General features: G+C 40.9%; 3 protein-coding genes across 7 annotated transcripts in view; 1 reads left to right on the top strand and 2 right to left on the bottom strand.

Annotated features, from left to right (window-relative positions):
* Window positions 1-4807, bottom strand: part of gsk3bb (glycogen synthase kinase 3 beta, genome duplicate b) — a 35636-nt gene extending 30829 nt beyond the window's left edge. Inside the window, exon 1 of the mRNA XM_063009347.1 lies at window positions 3980-4807. Within this exon, the coding sequence (XP_062865417.1) occupies window positions 3980-4070 (91 nt within the window). The 5' untranslated portion in view covers window positions 4071-4807. The remainder of the gene's footprint in view (window positions 1-3979) is intronic.
* A 6028-nt stretch (window positions 4808-10835) lies between these two features.
* On the top strand, window positions 10836-17560 carry taf5 (TAF5 RNA polymerase II, TATA box binding protein (TBP)-associated factor). Of its 5 annotated transcripts, none has more exons than XR_010014852.1 (11): window positions 10836-11220; window positions 12286-12517; window positions 12890-13205; window positions 13832-13995; window positions 14105-14240; window positions 14359-14479; window positions 14647-14776; window positions 14861-15025; window positions 15876-16053; window positions 16296-16372; window positions 16488-16571. XR_010014852.1 is itself a non-coding variant. In XM_063010489.1 (11 exons), exons 1-11 carry the CDS (start codon window positions 10836-10838, stop codon window positions 17245-17247), a joined length of 2223 nt encoding a protein of 740 aa, XP_062866559.1. In that variant the 3' UTR covers window positions 17248-17560. The 5 variants fall into 5 exon arrangements, 3 of the variants coding, with proteins under 3 accessions (XP_062866559.1, XP_062866561.1, XP_062866560.1); XR_010014851.1 differs by having other exon boundaries at window positions 16281-16372; XM_063010489.1 differs by lacking the exon at window positions 16296-16372 and adding an exon at window positions 17030-17560 and having other exon boundaries at window positions 16488-16665.
* Window positions 17561-17563: 3 nt separating this feature from the next.
* On the bottom strand, window positions 17564-21534 carry atp5md (ATP synthase membrane subunit k). Its single transcript, XM_063010492.1, has 4 exons — window positions 21428-21534; window positions 20937-21027; window positions 18456-18551; window positions 17564-17650 (listed from the first exon to the last, which is right to left on the bottom strand). Exons 2-3 carry the CDS (start codon window positions 21021-21023, stop codon window positions 18462-18464), a joined length of 177 nt encoding a protein of 58 aa, XP_062866562.1. The 5' UTR covers window positions 21024-21027; window positions 21428-21534; the 3' UTR covers window positions 17564-17650; window positions 18456-18461.
* Window positions 21535-21601: the final 67 nt, after the last annotated feature.

Below are 21601 nucleotides of genomic sequence, written 5' to 3'. Positions count from 1 at the left end.
CAGGCTATATTTAGGGGTAAATCAAACATTTCTGGGTGGTTTCGTAAAACAGTGAGAATCGGTTTCTCTCCGTCATGTCCGTGTTTTAGTTCTGTTTTCATCATAAAACAATGTGTCATCGGCTGCGCTTTAAAAAGGTCAGCGATAAACTGGATTAAAGTTCAATCAGATTGAAATTTGAGTGTGGCGACAAGTGGTAAAAAACGTGCGTCAAAGCAGTAAATCGGCACGGCGTGCGGCGCTCAAAGCGGCCCAGCAGGAAGGTAAGCGTCACCAGTTCACTCCTTAACAACCAATGGCACAGGCATCGCAAAAGTAGTTTTGCCACAAATCATGTAAATGCCCCTCTTATAATGTTACGTTATACACAGATCAGCCATAACATTAAAACCACCTCTTTGTTTCTACACTCACTGTGCATTTTATCAGCTCCACTTACCATATAGAAGCACTTTGTAGTTCTACAATTACAGACTGTAGTCCATCTGTTTCTCTGCATGCTTTGTTAGCCTCCTTTCATGCTGTTCTTCAATGGTCAGGACCACCGCAGAGCAGGTATTATTTAGGTGGTGGATCATTCTCAGCACTGCAGTGACACTGACATGGTGGTGGTGTGTTAGTGTGTGTTGTGCTGGTATGAGTGGATAAGACACAGTTACACTGGATGATTGTGGTGACTTTCCAGGCCGATACTTGACATTTCTCAGACAAAAATACTAAGCTCTTCCTGGATGCACACCCCTATCAGACGACTGTATCCACTGCCAATAATTCTGTGAAACCTCAAACTGAGGTCATGTAACCACAACTTTTTATGGAAAAGGGGAAACAACTAGTTCTGAGTACAGGAGTACCTTTAAAGAGATTAATATAAAAAATAAATCAATAAATAATAAAAATAACAGCCACTATTTGTCAAGCATGAGACGAGGCACTGAAAGCATGATTGCTTCTCCATGCACATTACTTCATTTGGAGGCACTAAACAAAAGCAACAGCACTGGAAGTCATTTCTTGCTGATCTGTTGATGATGCGAGGCAGCCAGAAATGAACGCTGTAACAGAGGTGGCTGATTGAGCTATAATAAAGATCGGTGGGATTTGCACATTATTCCAAACCCCACGCAGATTTCTCGCTGCACTACCTCTCGAGCAAATGTGCAAAGCATACCGGGCAGCACTGCAAAAACAAATTCAATCTGATCTTTTAATTTATGAATAAAGACTTCATTTGGAACATAGGAATTTGCCAGCAGTAGGAATCTCAGGTTTATTACAAAAATTCTGGTAATAAATTTGCACCTGCACTCCAATGTAATGTAATGTAAACAACAGCACTCGATAACGACAAATGGCCAAAAATCACATACAGGAGTATTTTTATGTGCTTTCTAGAGATGTTAGCAAGTGATGAAGAGGCTATGAATAATGTAAAAAGGCATACCAGTGTCTTCACAGCAATGAGTTGGGATAAGTTCTTATAAGGATTGTGGAAACTATATCTATTTAAAAGCAGATATTGAGCCTAGCAAAACCTGAAGAATCGGTTCCACCAAGCTTAAACTGTCACTGCAGAGACAAGAGAGCTTCATAAAGTTAAATGCTAATAAATCGCTCTACATACAGACATCATTGGCTGTCTGAGGGAGTGGGAAGTATGGTCGAGGCTCAATGATGGATTGGTGTCCTGTCCAGTGTGCCCAGTGTTTCCCAGTGAAACCAGACCCACGACGACACTAAACAGGATAAAGCGGTTGATAAAAATGAATTAAAAATTAAAAAGAGTGATAGTATGACAGTGTGTTGGTCCAACAATTAACCAGATGTCATTAATAATGCAATTAATTATACTAGACACGTGTAGGCTTGATTTCTGAAAGTCTTTTTGTATCTAAAGATCAAAAACCTACTTAGAAATATTGGGGAAAACTTTGCCAAGAGCGGAGGCCCAAAATTGGGGCCAAATGCAAGAAATATGTTCATGGTCTTGCTTATAGTCATTAGTTCACACTACCATGTGTATATAAAAACAATCCAAAAAACAATTCTTTAAATAAAGACTGTTACATTAAACAAATAATAAAACAGTGGTTAGTTTCAGCCCTAGTTTAGCACTTATCTATTGAGAAGAAGAGGAGAAGTCCCGCTGGCATATTACACTGACCGCTTCACTTTCCACACACAGCTGCCTTTAAAATGTTAAAATCAATTATTTCTGCATCTCCAAATCCACATTAAGGCTGCAGCTTTGCTTTAGTGCAGTAAAGCACATCAGTGCACAGCCAATCCCTGCTACTACAGAGCAACCGGACACGGGGCGTAGGCCCCCGGAGAGATTAAGCTGTTCTCCTGTACCAATCTGACTAGACATGAAGAAAACTTACATATTAGAACTGATCTATCCCAAAAACACTGTCACAACTTTAAAAAAAAAAGTCATAAAGCATCATCAGAGTGTAAGTGACAGATTTACATTTACAGCATTTAGCAGAGTTTTATCCAAAACAACTTCAATCCATGCAATTAGGGGTTAAGGACCTTGCTCAAGAGCCCAACAATGGCAGACAGGCAGTTGTGTGGGTTAAACCAGCAACCTTTAAATTACTACAGTAGTCCTGTTCTAGATTGTTTTGGTGAAACCTTTATAGAATTGCCTTTACCTATAAAATACAGGGGCAATCAAAATCAGAACTGGTATCAGTGTGGTTTCATATTAAAGAATTTCTGCAGCCAGTTCCATTTTTTAACACTGTTGATCCTACGCCGATTTTACAGCTCTGGATATTGGCCAACATCAGACCCTGATCGATAAATGATGTGTTGATGGACCACACTCTGACACATAGTAATGATTTAATCTGACCTTTCATTAACCGTTTAAGCTTACCGTGTTTAATGGTATGACAGCTAGTATTTTTACTTCCAGAAAAAGCAGAAATACTTTGTTTTTAAAGTTTTGTTTTCTTGCAAAGCATTTATACTTGGCGAACCTCTTTAAAAGCACATACTGCTATAAATGCTTAATGTGTATCATGAAAATGCTTTCCTACAATTTCTACACGAACATCCTAACAATGACATGAGCAGGCTCTTTCCAAGCAAGCTGTCAGAGATAATCTGTCACTTCAATCTACACCACACACTTTCAAAGCATGAAACACATCCAGGGAACAGCATGTCAAAGCAAATCTCATATCACATCTAACCATCCAACATCACCGATATCCATATTCATATTCATACTCGGAAGGTACGCAATTTCAAATCTAACCCAACCGCGATCCAATGGGTTGTTTTTTTTCGTCTAAATTTTCCAGCCTTTAGTCATTTCCAATTCCAGACTGGGAACCTGTTTCTGCAGAACACCACACGTCCCCTCTGACACGTGTTCAATCTGCCGACGCTTCTTATCACCTGCCAGCGTTGGGTTCCCACACAGGGCCGCATCACGTACCAAGAGCCACGCTAAGCTCTGTGTGAGGGCCCCCGCCCAACACCAGGTGCATGGATCAGTCCCAGAATACGTTAAACTGGGGAGCCAAAAAAACACATTTTGGATTACTTCATAAAAAAAAAATATCAATTTGGCTTTCTGATCTAGCTGTCAGTGGCTTTTTACTTTTAGATCAGTAGTGGTCTGGACAGGAATCCTAAAGTATATCTTCATAAGAGGACAATAAGATTTGCCTAATAGGGCAGTTTAAGAGTGTTTTATCCCAGATTTTGCTTGTTTTTTTCTTTTCTAAAGGCAAATTGGTTTCTGGTGTAGATCAGTGTTGGTGGGCACTAATTTGGACATTAGAATTTCAGAAAACAAATCATAAAGCACCAGGAGAAACCGTGAGAGTGTTTAACACTGGTTTAGCTTCCTGGTCAAGCTCTTAACAGTTTCAGAACAATGTTGGTTGGGTATAATGTTGTTTTATTAAACAGAAATGATGATTAATATCAGTGTGAGTGATGTGGACTGAATACTCACGGCTGACTTTCATGTTTCCGAAGGCTGAAGGCTGCGGCACACCGGGTTTGCAGCTCTCGGCGAAAGAAGTGGTTCTCGGTCGCCCAGACATTTCTGTTCTCTGCTTTTCCTCGACCTTTTCCGACCTGAATAAATCTTCAGTGCTGATAAATTGCTTCTTTAAACTGAGTCTTTATCAGAAAACCGGGATGTCGACGAGTCCTTGTTCAGATTCTGTAGTGGTCAGCTAAATTCCTGCTGTCTGTGCCAAGGGTTTTCACGCTGTATTAAGGCTTTCAAGTCAGCTCAACAAAAATGAAGGTAGCAGTAATTGTGTAAATCCAATAAAAAAGCAGAACTGGCACCCATTAGGACGGGAAAATAGATAAATACTCAATTCAGTCGAGCTCGTCCGAAAAACACAGACGGCTTGAATGTAACCTATTAGCTAACTAGCAGCAAGCTACAGAGACATTTAAATAGGTAGGTACGGATTTAAAAAACGAAACCAACATTCAGACAGGATTTCTGTTTGTTCCGCGCTGTATTAGACTTAGTATTAGTTATTTATCCGTTAAATTTACATTGAGGTAGCTAGTTATTCAAATGAAGCTAAAATTGAAGCTCTCCATGCTCTATCCACTCTCCATGGCGGCTCCCAGATTCACCCTGCCCAACGTTCAACCACAAATAAAATACAAAATAAAAGCTGTTCATACAAAAATTCTGACTTCCACCATCCATAAACATAAAACTAACAACATTTACTCTGAAGCAAACCGAAATTAACCTGGTAAAACCCACAGCGATAATCCAGCTCCACAAGGCAGGCCACGGTTACTGGCAAAATCTCTATCTGGTGCTAGCGATGAGTCGTTCGAAAACGAATCGACTCTTCAAACGACTCTTTACAATTAACGTTTGGAGTCGACTCGAGGTAAAGACTCGGTTTTTTTATCCAGTTCCCTGTTTTCTGGCGTTAGCAAGGATAAAATATACAGAATAAAAACGGCTGACCACTGTAGGATGCAAAATGATTTCTAAACCCATTTGTAAAGTAATAAAAGTAATTCAAATGAGTGCAACTTGTTTTAAACCATTTATAAATTACAATTTATTTTGTTTGTACTCCATTGCACTGGATCATTGTATTACGTTCATATTATAGTGGACTTAATAGTATTAATCCCCGACCCTTTTGCATATTAATAACTGTAGAAATCTGGCCCATGTTTAGGCAGTTGTAGCCTAGTGGTTAAGGTACTGGACTAGTAATCAAAAGGTCGCTGGTTCAAACCCTACCACTGCCAGGTTGTCACTGTTGGACCCTTGAGCAAAGCCCTTAACCCTAAATTGCTTAGACAATATACTGTCACAATACTGTAGGTCGCTTTGGATAAAAAGCATATGCTAAAAATGTAAATGTGACTAAAAGTTTAATTTTTAAATCAGACATCAATCTTTTCCCCAGTAAGAATAAAAACACAAATGTAAATAAGTGGATGCACGATGCCCTGCAATCAATCAACTCTGTGTTTAGAATGTAATTTTGCATTTTCCAGTCATGCTGAACCCACTGCAGCCCTGACCAAGACTAAGCAGCTAGTAAAAAAATAATAACACTTGTTAAGATTTAGATGAGGTCCATATCTCCTTGCTGTAGATCTTTTTTGTACATTAATGTATTTGTTTTGACAGCAAACCAGACTTTAGACCCAGCTGATAAATAGGGTGAGAAGGGATCTTAATGTCATTATGTTACCTTAATCACAACAGGATGATTTACACGAAGCACACTGTTTAAAATTTTCGTTTTAAACCTAAAAGTTTCACTTTAGTCTCATCACTCAACTCTTTCCACCAGCTACTTTAAATAATGCTCTGTGATTCTTTCAGTAAGGGCTTCTTCTTTGAAATACCATTTTTGCTAATCTCCTTCAGTCACAGACACTGACTTCTGCTATTTAGTTTGAATGGCTGGTTTTGTCCCAGTTGCTATTCAGAAGGCTGTCTTTCTTGTTCAGTGACTAAGTTACGAGGCTGCAATTGCATACTTCCTTCACATATTCTGACAGACAAATTCCGATGAACTAAACTGAAAATCTAAACAAGCTACGAGAGTCGGTACACTAGTTTTTTAAACCTTAGCAGGCCTACAGGGTTTACATTTTTACATAAATTAGGTTAAAACTTACTTATATAAAGTTCATACATTAACTTATATGAAGTACCATATGGGGCAACAAAATGAAAAGATTAGGTTAAATACCTAACTGGTAATATTATTACAGAAATTCTGCCAAAAAAATGACAGCCTATATGACAAAAAGTCATATAGGAGGTGAAAGAACCGATTCTTATTAGTGAGCTGAGTCAATGAATATGATTCACTGAAAAGAGCCGGAATGCCCATCAGTGCTATATGCGCTAAATGTTCGGCTCCTTCGGCTCCTCCCGTACTTTCTACTGGCTCGTTCCCTTTACGTAAAAAACGTAAGTTACGTAAAACCGCATCACGTAGAAATCAGGTTACTACGCTAAATTATAACGAGAATCGAGAACGCGCACGGAACCTACGCCAACTGCGCAAACCAATCAGACGCGAGGTGTTGGGAAAAGGGGCGGAGACACAGTCAGGCCATTGAATGATATGGCAGCGTTTAAAACCGAAACCTATTCACTACGTAGTGCACTACTTTTGTATTTTGTAGCCACACCCGAACGCGCAGTAGGTATTATTCATCAAAATCATGCAACATTATAGTTCATTGAAATATTCTAGTTTTCAAGTGACCCAACCCGTAAGGGTAAAACACTCCTATATAGTTTTAAGTATGTAGGGAATATGGAGTATGGCACAATTTGGGACACAACCTGGCTGTTCGGCAACAGCAGCTGAAATTCGACCTCTAGTGTCTGGGATGGGAGAGGTGGTGGGTGCTGCGACACCTAAGGCTGCAAATATATAAACATTTCATTCTGTTTTGCATATGTTTATTTATTTATAAGGATTTTAACGTCATGTTTTACACACTTTGGTTACATTCATGACAGAAACGGTAGTTAATCGTTACACAAGATTCATCAGTTTACAGGTTTTAATGTCAAACACAAACACAGTCATGGACAATTTTGTATCTCAAATTCACCTCATTTGTATGTCTTTGGACTGTGGGAGGAAACCGAAGCTTCCCAAACTTAATATCCCAAAACTAGTGGTAGGCGGATCGATCCAAATATCGATATTATCGATACCAACGTTGGTATTGGTATCGGATCGATACTTTAGTTTAACTTTTTCTCTGCTACATTCAGCACATTTCTCCTGTTTCGCCAGAAAGAAAAGACCATAGCTGCGTCCGGAATCACATACTTACAGAGTACGTACTAGATTGGAGGAAGTATGCACTACTCGGCCGGTAAAAAAGTACATACTATCAGTACAGAAGTGTGCAGTATGCACACAACACCGCTACGTACTACATCCGCCATCTTACCAACGTCAAGTGATGACGTGGGGACGTGATGACGTAATATCACCATAGTTACAGACTCATTACAAACCCCACTTGCCAAAATTTTGGATATTTATCGTCTTTTTGTTATTTATTCGTCTTTAAAATTTGTATTTTATTTATCTTACTTACACCTGTAAACAGAGTACTCTCCATTTTCCGCTATCTATCTTGTTTTTTATTCCGCTTCGAACGCCTACGCAGCTCCAATTGCATTATGGGATACATTAGCGGACCACAAGTGTGCATCGCTTGCATACTCAAACATGGAAACCCGATGGAATCGCTGTCTGAGTAGCGCGTTCGAATAACCTGACTTATAAGTCATTGACTTGTTAGAATCCTCTCTACTGAGGCAGCTGCCTATGTAGGCAGTAAGACAGCAAGGCAGCTCACTAGGTTTTCGAACACACCCTGTGTGGTGTGAGTTAGCCGCTTTGTGGTGATACGCCATGATGGTAACATTGTGAGAAAGTAAAGCACCAGAAACAAGAAATCTGATCGCTTTAAACAACTGAATTTACCTACAACCCTACTGAGAGCAGCAACTTACAAAAAATTTATGTATTACAATAATACACATAAAGGTCATGAAAATTAATTCAGATTGAGCAATTTTATGATGCATCTACCTTAATTATTAAAAAGTATCGGTATCGGATCGATATCGGCGATACTGGCCCTGTATTTACTTGGTATCAGATAGATACCAAAATTTGCAGTATTGCACACCACTACCTAAAACTGCCATGACATCCATGTCCTTTATAATAGACCACTGAAGTCGTTTCGTCATTTTGTAGGCCACGCCATGTTGTTATGCCCATATTTGGTAACCCGGGTCTAAGAGAAATTTTGAATGGGAAATGTTCCAAAGCTGTTACATTTTGTTTTATGGAGATTCTTCTGTCCATTATCACTGGATCCTCTGAATTATGAAGTTGTTAAAGAGTCAAAATATGAATATTGCTACATGTAAGCTAATGCTACTGCGCACTGAATTGACGTCACTAGACTGGAAGCCTCTTAATGTTTTCTTTTTTTTTCTTGTATAAGCCTCTTAAATAACCGCACGAAGCAGCGCGATTCACCAGTGTAACAGTGGAGTGATATTCACAAGTTTTGGCTGAAATTTTTAGTAGGTAGCTACATTAAAGTAGAAAACAAGGATGGTCGGGTGTTACGCCTTTGGTTGTACTCAACAAAAGCGAGCCGCTCATTCCGTTGATTTGATTGGTGTAGTTCAGTGACGTCTAATTAATGTGCAGTAGCATTAGCTTTCGTGTAGCATTATTAGTATTACGACCCTTTAACAACCTCGTAATTCAGAGGATCCAGTGATGTACAGGAGAAAAATGTACAAAGGACAAAACGTACAGAGCCGATCTTTTGGCCCCCCAGTCACCCAGGCTACACTTGAGATAGGTGTGAAAGATGTCAGCCAGCTCTTCCGGAGACAAAAGACCAGGAAATCGTCAGGCCCGGACAACATCTCTCCCTCCTGTCTCAAAGCCTGCGCTGACCAACTGGCTCCAATTTTTACACGTATCTTTAACAGATCCCTGGAACTGTCTGTTGTTCCCTCCTGTTTCAAACGCTCCACCATCATCCCGATCCCCAAGAAACCCTCCATAACTGGACTGAATGACTACAGACCGGTAGCATTGACATCAGTAGTCATGAAGTCATTTGAACGATTGGTGCTAGCCCATCTGAAGGAAACCACTGGACACCTACTGGACCCACTGCAGTTTGCATATAGGGCTAACAGGTCAGTGGATGATGCAATCAACATGGGCCTTCACTACGTCCTGAAACACCTCGACTGCCCTGGGACTTATGTAAGGATCCTGTTTGTGGACTTCAGCTCGGCTTTCAACACTGTCAACCCTGGAATTCTCTCCTACAAACTCTCTCAGCTCACTGTGCCCCCTGCCATGTGTCAATGGATTACCAGCTTCCTGACAGGCAGAACACAGCAGGTGAAGCTAGGAGAAGTCACTTCTCACACTCGGACAGTCAGTACTGGTACTCCTCAGGGAAGTGTTATCTCACCACTGCTCTTTTCACTCTACACCAATGACTGCATCTCCAGTGACCCATCTGTGAAACTCTTGAAGTTTGCAGATGATACTACGATCATTGGTCTGATTCGCGACGGAGATGAATCTGCTTACCGGCGAGAGGTCGACCAGCTGGTGCACTGGTGCAGTAAGAACAACCTGGAGCTTAACACGCTCAAGACTGTAGAGATGACAGTGGACTTCAGAAAACACTCACCAGCACGGCTCCCACTCACAATTTTAGGCAGTCCTGTTTCAACTGTGGAGTCCTTCAAGTTTTTGGGCACTATCATTTCCCAGGACCTGAAGTGGGAGTATAACATCAACTCCACCATCAAGAAAACCCAACAGAGAATGTTCTTTCTGCGGAAAATGCGAGAGCTGGGACTGCCACAGGAGCTGCTAAGACAATTCTACACTGCGGCCATCTAATCAGTTCTGTGCACTTCCATCACAGTCTGGTTTGGTGCAGCCACAACACAACAAAGGAACAGACTGCAGCGACAGGTGAAGTCAGCTGAAAAAATCATTGGTGCTCCTCTCCCCTCTCTCCAGGACTTGTATACTTCAAGAACCAAGAAACGGGCAGAGAAAATTATCACTGACTCCTCACACCCTGAACATTACTTTATCCAACCCCTCCCCTCCGGCAGGCGCTATAGATCCATCCACATTAAAACCACCAGATTTAAAAGCAGTTTCTTCCCACAGGCCATCTCCCTACTAAATAAATAAATGACTGATAATACATAACACGTAAGCGTAAAAATATTCATCTGCTGCTAAATTGACTACACTGTAGTACTCATCCTACATGTTGTGCACTTTACTGTTTTGTAAATATTTCAGATGCTGCTAAATTACATATCTGTATATTGTGTGTATATAATCTTATAGTTTGGCTAATTTTGTGATTTTGTGTTTAATGTTTAATGTATACGTTGCTTGTACACTGTATCGTACCATTACTAGAGAGATACCATCAGCCGGAAACAAATTCCTTGTGTGTATCCACATACCTGGCCAATAAATCTGATTCTGATTCTGATTCTGATTTGAAAACCCCGTTCATTTTTCCCATAGGAAATCTGAGTTAGACCCGGGTCTCCAAATATGGGCATAACGAGGACTACAGAATGACGCACGACTTCAGCGGTCTATGCAGATTTGGGCCACAGCCCTTTTTGTCTGACCGTCCCAAAATGTAGCCAATCACATCGCACGTTCCCGACGTCGTTCTTACGTTCTTCCTTTTAGGCGTACGTAGGCACGTCGATGTTGTTTTCAGCGCCCGGAAAAATGGCGGCTGTGCATGATGGCCCGAACGATCTGGAGAGCGAGAAAGAAACTAAAGCAGAGATTCTAAACGATGGACCTGCTGGGAATCTGTCCGGAATGTCGACTGGAACACTTTCGTCTCCCACGGTCTCTGCTCCTGAAGCCGGAGCTGCTAAACCCGAGGAGCAGCAGACTTTACTGGCCGTGCTGCAGTTCCTGAAGAGGAATAACCTGACCGAGTCGGTGGAGATCCTGCGCAGGGAGGCGCGTATAGCGAAGGAGCTGGAGGAGGCGGGCGAGGCGGAGGCTGCAGGGACCGGGCTGAGCGGCGCTGCTGCTGCCGCCGCCGTGGACGGGAACTCTCTGCTCAGCAGGGTGTCCTTTCAATCTAGTGCTCCCGCTAAAGGTGGCTTTCAAAAACAACCGCTTCCAATCAGGCTGAATTCTAAATCACTGCTTTTAAAACCGTTAGTGCACTAGTTGGTGAGCAGAGAGAGTTATTTTGTACCAGGTATAGTGCACTTGTGTAGGGAGGACGAGGAGATTTGACATCTGCGCCCAGGTCAGATTGTAATTGTGTTGAAGTAGAATTTTAAGACGCTATATTAATAGTATCTCTTGATGCATGCTCAATAATCCAGGTACACAAATCCACAAAGTTGAATCAGTTCATCATGTTGTAGAGAACAAACTTGTGTCCAGATGAACTGATTCAACTTTGTGAATATATTAATAGTGAAAAGTGTCATATGGAGATTTCTTAATCAACACTATTTAGACATTGTCCTGTTCTCAGCATCTAATCTTTCGACAGACTTGTCTTGTCAACTTTGTATTTTTTTCTATAAAATGTTTTTATTCCAAATAATGTAATTAGCACAAAGCTGAATAAAAATAGTTTCTTTTGTCTGATCCCATATATTTAGAGGGTCGCCACAGTGGATCTGTTCCGTATACCAAACTTGGCACAGTTTTATGCTGGTTGTCCTTCCAGACGCAACCCTCGAATTGTATTCGTGCTTGTGACTGGCACTAAAAGCGCACTGACAAGTGCACCTTTTAATGGCTAGGCTTTCTGTGGCTGATAGCACAGCTGAGGTTTGGACCTGGATCTCAGTGGTGGGGGGGCTGGTGTAGTGGATTATTACGGCAAGGAATTATTTACATTTCGGCTAGATTTGTGTATATGCAGACTTACTGTGTTTTAGACTTTTGGAAAGAAGGCTGGGATTGTTTTTTAAAACCTACACCAGTATTACAGACTGTACCTTAAAGCAAAGATTTTGAATACCTGTAGAATTCATTATTTACTAAGGAAGAGCACTTTTTAATGGACTGTTTTGACAGTTTAGTATGGTAGTATGTAGTTTTAGACATAGCCAGCTTAATGCTTAACCAGAGGTACTATTAGGTGCAGAGTTTAATCATCTTTACTCTCATCTTTATGAGTAACTTTTTGTTCACCCTTCAGCTACAGGTGGAGAGGATCAGCCAGACGTCAATGTTGTTCTCTCAGCGTACAGCCAACAGGGAGATCCTTCCCTCTATCAGGTGTACTACAGCAGCCTGAAAAAATTCATAGATTCTGTGCTGGACTGCCACAGGGCCGAGCTGTCACAACTCTTCTACCCGCTCTTTGTTCACATGTATCTAGAGCTGGTCTACAACAACCAAGAAAATGAAGCGAAGGCATTTTTCGAAAAGTAAGTCCTGAGAGGCTCAACATTAACTGCAGTAAAATGTCAAACAGATCATATTAGCTGTATTTAAATGTACCAAGATGACAGAATAATGGTTAATGGGAGTGTGTTAAAATAATTATCCCGTTTCAGTTAAATCCCAGAAAAAAAATCAACCGAGACTCTGATACTGAAATACCAGTTGTTTGTACTTTTTGTAAGCATGGTTATTAGAAATAAACTTACAGAATGTCAGGAGAATCCCAACTGCCCCAGATTATGGAGGTGCTGGCCTTGTCAGCACACTGAAAAATATTCATATCAACTAATAGGCTCTATTGGTGTACAGAAGTGTCCTTGTATTGCCAGGTCTTACTCTGTCTCTCCCTATATCAGGTTTAGTGGCGATCAGGAATGCTACTACAAGGACGACCTCCGAGTACTTTCAAGCCTCACCAAGAAGGAGCACATGAAGGGCAACGAGACGCTGCTAGATTTCCGAACCAGTCGGTTTGTGCTGCGCATCTCACGTGACTCCTACCAGCAGCTAAAACGGCACCTGCAGGAGCGCCAGAACAATCAGATCTGGAACATCATCCAGGAGCACCTTTACATTGACATTTTCGATGGCATGCCACGCAGCAAGGGTCAGATTGACAGCACGTCCGGCAGTCTGGCCGGAGAGGCCCGCAGAGAGGCTAACAAGGCCAAGGTGAGCTTGTGGAGTTTTATGATGCCCCACATCATCAAATGTAGAAACTCTGGGTTGGTCGCTTCATGTCAATGTGGGTTTCTTCCTCGTGTCAAAAATGCGCGGAAGGTGGATTTGCTAATATAAATTGCCACTAGGTTTAACTACATGAGTGTCGTGTACTATGACCTGTGTTTTGGGTGATCCTGGTCCAGATTCTGACATACTCCAACTAGCCTGTTTGGCACCAACCGCCATGCCTCAGTCTGGGTGACAGAGAGTTGGCACAAAAACATCCAGTAAGCAGCAGTTTGGCAGCCAGAAAACATCCTGCTAAGAAGAGGCAGTGCCCTAATTCCGGGGGTTCGATCCTGGGCTGGGCTTACAAATACAAAAGGTGCATATCGTAACATGAACGTTACTAATAGAGGGACACACGTCAGTTCATCCTTTGTGCCGGTACCAAGCCTGAATAAACAGGAGGGCTGCGTCATGTAAAAACTGTGCCAAATCACATATTCAGTGTAACACTTAACAAGAGCAGTCAAAAAGACTCATTCAGTGTTTCTAATGAAATGGCAGTTGTACTGCATGTACACTGTATTCTCGTGCGTACAGTAAGAATTATTGTTGTGTTTACTGAGCAGGTATTCTACGGCTTGCTGAAGGAGCCAGAAATTGAGGTTCCTCTAGACGATGAGGATGAAGAGGCAGAAAACGAAGAGGGCAAACCCAAAAAGAAGAAACCCAAGAAGGACAGCATGGGCTCAAAAAGCAAAAAGCAAGACCCCAATGCACCACAACAAAACAGGTGGGGCTGAAGTTTATGTAATATACATGTTTTAACCAGACCAAGGTAGGTATGAGATTACAAATTCTTTTATCCATTCTTGTCTGTACTGTATTCTTATCTTCTGCAGGATTCCTCTACCAGAACTGAAGGATTCTGATAAGCTAGATAAAATTATGTACATGAAAGAGACCTCCAAAAAGCTCCGCCTTGGTCCAGAGATGCTGCCCTCTATATGCTTTTACACGTTCCTCAATGCTTACCAGGTACAATCATGCTGGTGGTTTGTAGTTCTATTAAAGTCCCCACCATTAGTGGTGTTATATGGACATTTCATTGGAAATTGGAAACGATGCATGCTGAGCTGCTCTATTGTACCATTAGGGTCTGACTGCAGTGGACTTTACAGACGACTCCAGTCTGATAGCAGGAGGTTTTGCTGATTCCACAGTGCGAGTATGGAGCGTCACACCCAAGAAACTGCGCAAGGTGAAATCAGCAGCAGGTGAGCCTAAGCACTGATCAACATTTTACCTGTATCTAATGGAAATAATGTACATTAGAACTCATTAAGGGTTTTAATTATTTTTGGCCATTGTGTGTTTTTGTTAAACATTCTGCTATACCACATGTGAAACAGCGTTCAAAGTCACACCTTGATTTACATTCCAGATCTCAGCCTAATAGACAAGGAGTCCGACGATGTGCTGGAAAGGATCATGGATGAGAGAACGGCCAGCGAGTCCAAGATCCTATACGGCCACAGCGGCCCGGTATACGCGGTCAGCTTCAGTCCCGACAGGTCTGTTCAGCAAGGTGGCCTCTGTATCTAAAACCGATGCTGATATTAATCAATAGTGATTGAGTATGTCTGTCTGTTTCTCAGGAACTATCTGTTATCCAGCTCTGAAGATGGAACCGTCAGGCTGTGGAGCTTGCAGACGTTTACCTGCCTGGTTGCATATAAAGGACACAATTATCCAGTGTGGGATGCTCAGTTCTCCCCACATGGGTATTACTTTGTATCGGCAGGACATGACCGAGTGGCCCGGTGAGATTTGAGTATTGGGGTTACATGATTTTTTGTAAATGCTGTAATTCATGCACTAAATGTAGCTGGATGGAATCATATTATTTATTTAAAATAATTAAAGATGTTATACACCTGTTAGAAATGGGTGCATAAACTTAGCATTAATGCTGACTACTGTTTAACTATCTAAAATCATTTTGCTTCCTATATCAAGATTTTTTTCTTTTTTTATGTTTTCCAATCGCTTTATCCTTATCAGGGTTGCAGGGGGTCCTGTTTGCCCAGAATCACTGGACTTAATGCAGTAACACACCTTGGACAGGACACCAATCCATTGCAGGGCCTTGGCCACCCCCCTCCTCAGACATAGCCAATCATGTGTATATGTAGACGCCAGAACGTGCGATATCACCTCTGGAGATTCGAACCCTTAATCCCAGTGGTAGTGAGTTAGCATTATTTACCTTTGCGCCACCAAAGTGCCTTAAATAAATAAAGCAATATTTCAGTATTAATATATTTTGGTATGAGAGTTATTCTAAATTAAAAAGAATTACATTTTGTCATTACTATCTAAGCAAGTAAGGGTTAAGGGCCTTGCTCAAGGGCCCAACAGTTTGCAACCTGGCAGTGGTAGGGCTTGAACCCACAACTTTTTGATTACTAATCCAGTACTGTGGGCTACAACTGCCCACAATTACCGATGTTATCAATAACCAAGGAACAGTGGAGGCTGTTATAGCAGCAAAGGGAGGCCAACTTCATATTCTTGCCCCTGGGAAAATTTGTAGAAGGTCTACACACTTATGTGCATGTAACATATTTCTAAATACTGACATGTCATGGAGTGTGTTTTTGGTTTTTGTAGATTATGGGCGACTGACCACTACCAGCCACTGCGCATGTTTGCCGGACATCTTGCTGACATCACCTGCACTCGCTTTCACCCAAACTCCAATTACATAGCCACGGGTTCAGCTGACCGCACAGTGCGTCTCTGGGATGTTCTGAACGGCAACTGTGTCAGAATTTTAACTGGGCACAAGGTAGGCGTCCACAAGTAGCACAGTTTATGTTGGTCTCTTTAGGCTCATACAGTCAGTAGTATTGAGTGACATGGTTCATTTTATTTACACTTTATGGCCAAAAGTATGTGGACACCCTTCGTTTCAGCCACACTAGTTTGCTGTTCTTTTTCTTTCAGCTGCTCCCGTATTTAGTCGCCACAGCAGTTCTTGTCCACATACTTAATTTGGAACCGTTTTTATGCTAGGTTTTTTTTATCTAGGTTTAGAACTGGCACAGAGAGTGGACTGACAAGTGCGACTCCCAGTGCTTAGGCAGAAAACTGGAAAGCAGGAAGGGGTTTGAGAAACTTATTATTGCCCATAGTTTTGGAACAAGATGCCCAACAAGCTTATGCTCAGATGTCTACATACTTATAGCCTTATAGTGTATACTACTGTTTGTCTCCACACAGGGACCCATCCACTCATTGGCATTCTCACCCAGTGGCAAATTCCTGGCGTCTGGCTCGACGGATGGAAGGGTACTCCTGTGGGATATAGGCCACGGGCTGATGATCGGAGAGTTGAAGGGCCACACCGACACCATCTATGCACTAAAGTTCAGCCGAGATGGAGATATCCTGGCCTCAGGTGTGTGCCTATATAGACATCTATGTTTCATTACTCTCAGGTTGTATTACTGAATTACTCTTAGGTCAGGGCATGTTTCTACCTGCAAAACTGCTGCTCTCTGGATGGTTTTTATTTTTATTTTTTATAAATATAATGGGACCAGTCTAGTGACTGCTGTGTGCAAAAAGCCAAGTCAGTGATGACACTGTTCTACTCTTTTGTTTATACAAAAGAGCAAGTCAGTGATGACACTGTCCTACTCTTTTGTTTATACAAAAGAGCTTGACTCATGACTGGCTGATTAAATGTGTGGCATTCACTGTACAGGGTTTGATTGTTGTGCTGGATCTTTTTCCCACTTCTTATTTTTTCCTCCCTCCAGGCTCTATGGACAACACAGTACGGTTGTGGGATGCCTTCAGGGCCATCGATGATATAGAAACAGACGATTTCACAGCAGCCACTGGCCACGTTCACATACCCGACAACTCCCAGGAATTATTACTAGGAACGTACCTAACCAAATCCACCCACATTATTCATGTACACTTCACAAGACGCAACCTTCTACTAGCCGCAGGTGCATACAATCCCCAGTGAGTGCAGCCTGGCAATGTGGCTTTAATAACCATGTCATTTTATCCTTCCATGACTGAATGATGTAGCGCTCAAAAGGACTTGTACCGCTCAAGCATAATCATCTTTCCTAATGGGATGTTTAAAGTGAGACTGAACTAATTCCCTTTGAACCATGTGGGCATTTGTATCACATTTTAAGTTATACAAACTACAATTTTACATTTTTTAAGTTTGTTTCTGGACATCACTGCCATAGAGATTTGTCACAGCTTCCAACACTGTACAGTCTTTTTTTAAATGGTGCTCAATGTGTAAATAAAACAGGTTTTCTATACGATGGGTTTTGAATAGTTTTATTTAGAACATCATGGAACACAAGACAACCAGCTATCCAGTCTTTATACAACAAACATCACAGCATGACCTGCAAGAGGGGAAAAAGAAAAAGTCAGATCTTTTCATGAACGTATGCCTACACACACATTAGGCAGTCATATCACTAAAAGCATCGAAGTCATTATGGTTAAACTAATTATCATCATCTATATTAGGTTGCTGGTAAATATTATATCTATACTATATCAATCCCGTAGTGGAGCAGCTTTAAGAATGCTACATCATTTTAATTCTTGTTTTGGTTCACTTGTTGAGTGGCAGGCGGTAAGACACTAAAGAACTCAATTTCAGTCTAAACACAGAGAGCTTGAACTGTTGGGAACAGTCAGTCGTTTCAATTTTTAAATGTTTTACTAAACAAATCAAGATGTCAATTTTCAAAGTGAAAATGTGAATGTATTCCACACAGAACGAGCTAACTTCTATAGTTTTGAACAGTTAATTTTTATGTCATGTTTGTTTTCTGTGTGTAGATTATATTTGAATCAGTATAAACGTAAAGTCCTATACAGTTCAGATGTCTGATGTGATATGTAAGCTTTTTTTTTTTTTTTTTTTTTAAGCTAAACACCTACGTTATGCAAAAAACAGTTTTGCTTCTAAAGTGGACATTAATATTGGAGACAGTTTCCAGTACTAAGTAGCTTGTGTGGTTTACTACCTTTTATGTAACAGATAGCTTTGGTTTAGCTACCTATATATAAAGAGTACCTTTTAGCTTCGTTAACTCATCTCAAGTTTTGTGCCTAGAACTGCCTACATGTTAATTTTATCTGACAACATAATACTATAATACTGCCATTTAACTTCATATTAAAACTTTGAATAGTTACCATAAGTTAGCTCGCTGTTACAGCCTTCTCCTTCTTAGGTTTCAGCTTAAAGAAAAGAATAATGGCAGCAATGCTGGCATATGTGGCCAACACACACTGTGGGAGACAGACACAACATGTACTATAAATGTTTTAAATCATATTTACATTGTTACAGTACATTTTGATGTACAAGATATCATGCACATTTCTAGGGGGGCCATAACATGCTGTTAAAACATCTCTCATCCTCCAAGACTTCATCTACAAGACATGAAGGAGTCCTGTTCTATTTGGTACAAGGACACTACCAGCAGATCCTTCAACATCTGTACATTACTAGGTGGATTAGCCTATAGTGCATCCTGTTCTCCAGCAATTTAAAAACACATACATGCCTGGCCATTCACATGATCTTTGTCAGACCACTAAACTATCTTAAATTGCTCCAATGTCCAGTTCTGTACCCATTATAGGTGCTTTCAACAGTGGACGGGCATTAAAATGGGTGTTTTTACTGGCCTGTGACTACGCATCCCAATATACATAAGGTTTCGATGCACTGTGTTGTGACACATTCAACTCATAACCAGTATTACAACGATCTACAGTTGGAGCCTCAATCCCCCTGTTGGTCCAAACCAGACACCATAGCGGTCATGTCCTCTGGCATTTATGAGTCTTGGCCATCCTACAACCTGTCGGTGGTCTGTGGCTTGTCCCTCCTGGGCCACTGTCGATGAGAGCAACCCAAGCTTGTATCCATGACAATTTGACCCTAATCAAAGTGATGAGTCTTTATGCTAATCACAGCTGTAGTCTAGTGGATAAGGTACTGGACTAGTAATCAAAAGGTCACTGATTCAAGCCTCACCTCTAGGTTGCCACTGTTGGGCCCTTAAGCAAGGCCCTTAACCTTCAACTGCTCAGTTGTATACTGTATACTGTCTCACTTTGGATAAAAGCGTCTGCTAAATGCCAAAAATGTAAATGTAAATATCTGCTGCATTCAACACGTGTAATACAAGTAACTAACATCAGCCCAACATATATATATATATATATATAATATTACTTTAAATTATTGAACTAATATTTAGTGGCATAACAATTATTTCCGAGATCTGTGTTGAATGGAGTCAAACAACTTCTGGCACCTCTGAACAGGTATTCCAGTCCAGGATGATTAGACTACATTCCACAGTTCTTCTGCAATTTTGGGTTTTGCCTAAAAAAAAAACACGCTTCAGATTTCAGCCCACAAGTTCTCTCTGGGATTGAGGTCAGGGGATTGGGCTGGCCACTTTATTACCTCAATCTTTTTCGTCTTTAACCAAGATGTTTTGGGTCATTGTCATGTTGAAACACCCATTTTAAGGACATTTCTTCTTCAACACATGACAACATGATCTCCTCAAGTGTTCTGATATATTCAAACTGATCCATGATCCCTCGTATGTGATAAATAGGCATAACACCATGGTATGATAAACATCCCATATCATCATTTTGTACCACCATGCTTTACTGTCTTTACAGTGAACTTTGGCTTGAATTCAGTGCTTGGGGGTCGTCTGACATACTGTCTACAGCCACTAGACCCAAAAAGAACAATTTTGCTTTCACCAGTCCACAAATGTTGAGCCGTTTCTCTTTGGACCAGTCAATGTGTTCCTTGGCAAATGTTAACCCATTCAGGAAACGTCTTTTTCTTAACAACGGGACTTTGCAAGGAGTTCTTGCTGGTAAATTGGCTTCATTTAATCATCTTCTGTACTCACTGGTAACTTCAGATGTTCCTTGATCTTTCTGGAGGTGATCATTGGCTGAGTATTTGCTATTTTGGCTATTCTTTGATCAAGTCGAACAGTTGTTCCACTCTTCCTTCTGCGTCTTTCAGGTTTTGGTTGTCACTTCAAGGCATTTGAGATCATTTTAGCTGAGCAGGCTATAATTTGCTGCACTTCTCTGTATGTTTTTTCCCCTCTACAAGCAACTTTTTAATCAAAGTACGCTGTTCATCAGAACAATGTCTGGAACAACCCATTTTACCCAGTATTTCAAAAGGAAATGCGCTATGACCAACCTGTGCAACATTTGCCACCATCCTACCTTAAATAAGGACCAAAACTGACACCCGTTCTTCTGCAGAATGAATGACTTCACCAATTGAACTCCTCACTACTATTATTTTGAACAACCCCCATTTAATAAATGCTTCGATTACTCAGAATGAACGGCATGCATGTTCTAATTGTTGGGTTTGTTTTGTTTTCATTACTCTACTACACTTTCAAGTCAATTTTTTGCAATGTAGAAATATATTTTCTACAAAAAAGTTATTTATCAGGTTAATGGTGTCGAACACATATGACACAGTAGTCACCTTTGCAAATCACACAATACAATATTTGCAAAATCAAAATTTCAGATTTAGTAAATAAGCATCACTATGCTCGCAGACACCCGAATTAATAAAACAGGGAGAAGGTCATGACTTACATTCCTCCTTCCTGTGATGGTGTAGGAGTTGAAGTACTTGGCAATGCCGGTGAACTGGTGCTGTGTACCTGCGTCGTGGCCACCCATGGTCCTGAAACATAACGAACACTTCATGTGCAAATGTACCGTGACATTGAACGCTGCATCCGAGACTACTTGACATATCAAGCTAACAAGCTAGTTTCTCACAATTTACAAACTCAGGCGTGAATCGGTTCAAAATCAAGACATTAATTTCGGGAGTTCTAATTCTATACAAAGTAATTAAATTGACAAATTATTAAACAAGATAGTCCGAGATTAATTCGTGATTTTTATTTGTGAACGCAGCATTTTGACTTAGCATCCAGGCTAACCTGTACATGCTGTGCCCTACAGTTCAGATAATACTACAGAAATACATAGGTTGCTTTTTTGCCCCCTTTTTCACAGCTAAAATGTCAAAATAAACACTTGAATACATTTAATGTAAGAAATAATAAGTTTCTTACCTTGTATATGCAGTGTAGTCTGACTGAACTGATGTCCTTCACTTGAGGCCGTACAGCAAGCTTACCTCAGAGGAAATCCCGCCTACTTGACGTGGGCAGCTGAAATTCACAATTCTGATTGGTCCAAACAGGCTCAGCAACTTAAAACGGAGTGGCTCTTTCTAATGTCAATCT

Source organism: Trichomycterus rosablanca, chromosome 15, assembly GCF_030014385.1.
Source record: "Trichomycterus rosablanca isolate fTriRos1 chromosome 15, fTriRos1.hap1, whole genome shotgun sequence".
Lineage (NCBI taxonomy): Eukaryota > Metazoa > Chordata > Actinopteri > Siluriformes > Trichomycteridae > Trichomycterus > Trichomycterus rosablanca.
The sequence above is the reverse complement of the archived record's forward strand: the minus strand, read 5'-3'. Positions and strand labels throughout refer to the sequence as shown.

Bases quoted from the DNA above. Each gene is read 5' to 3' on its own strand.
- atp5md (XM_063010492.1), bottom strand. From the start codon at position 21,023: ATGGGTGGCCACGACGCAGGTACACAGCACCAGTTCACCGGCATTGCC. The intron at 18,552-20,936 runs GTAAGTCATGAC...TGTCTCCCACAG, and splicing joins CCATCACAGGAAGGAGGAAT to TGTGTGTTGGCCACATATGC.
- taf5 (XM_063010489.1), top strand. From the start codon at position 10,836: ATGGCGGCTGTGCATGATGGCCCGAACGATCTGGAGAGCGAGAAAGAA. The intron at 14,480-14,646 runs GTGAGCCTAAGC...TTTACATTCCAG, and splicing joins CAAGGTGAAATCAGCAGCAG to ATCTCAGCCTAATAGACAAG. The intron at 16,054-16,487 runs GTAGGCGTCCAC...GTCTCCACACAG, and splicing joins GAATTTTAACTGGGCACAAG to GGACCCATCCACTCATTGGC.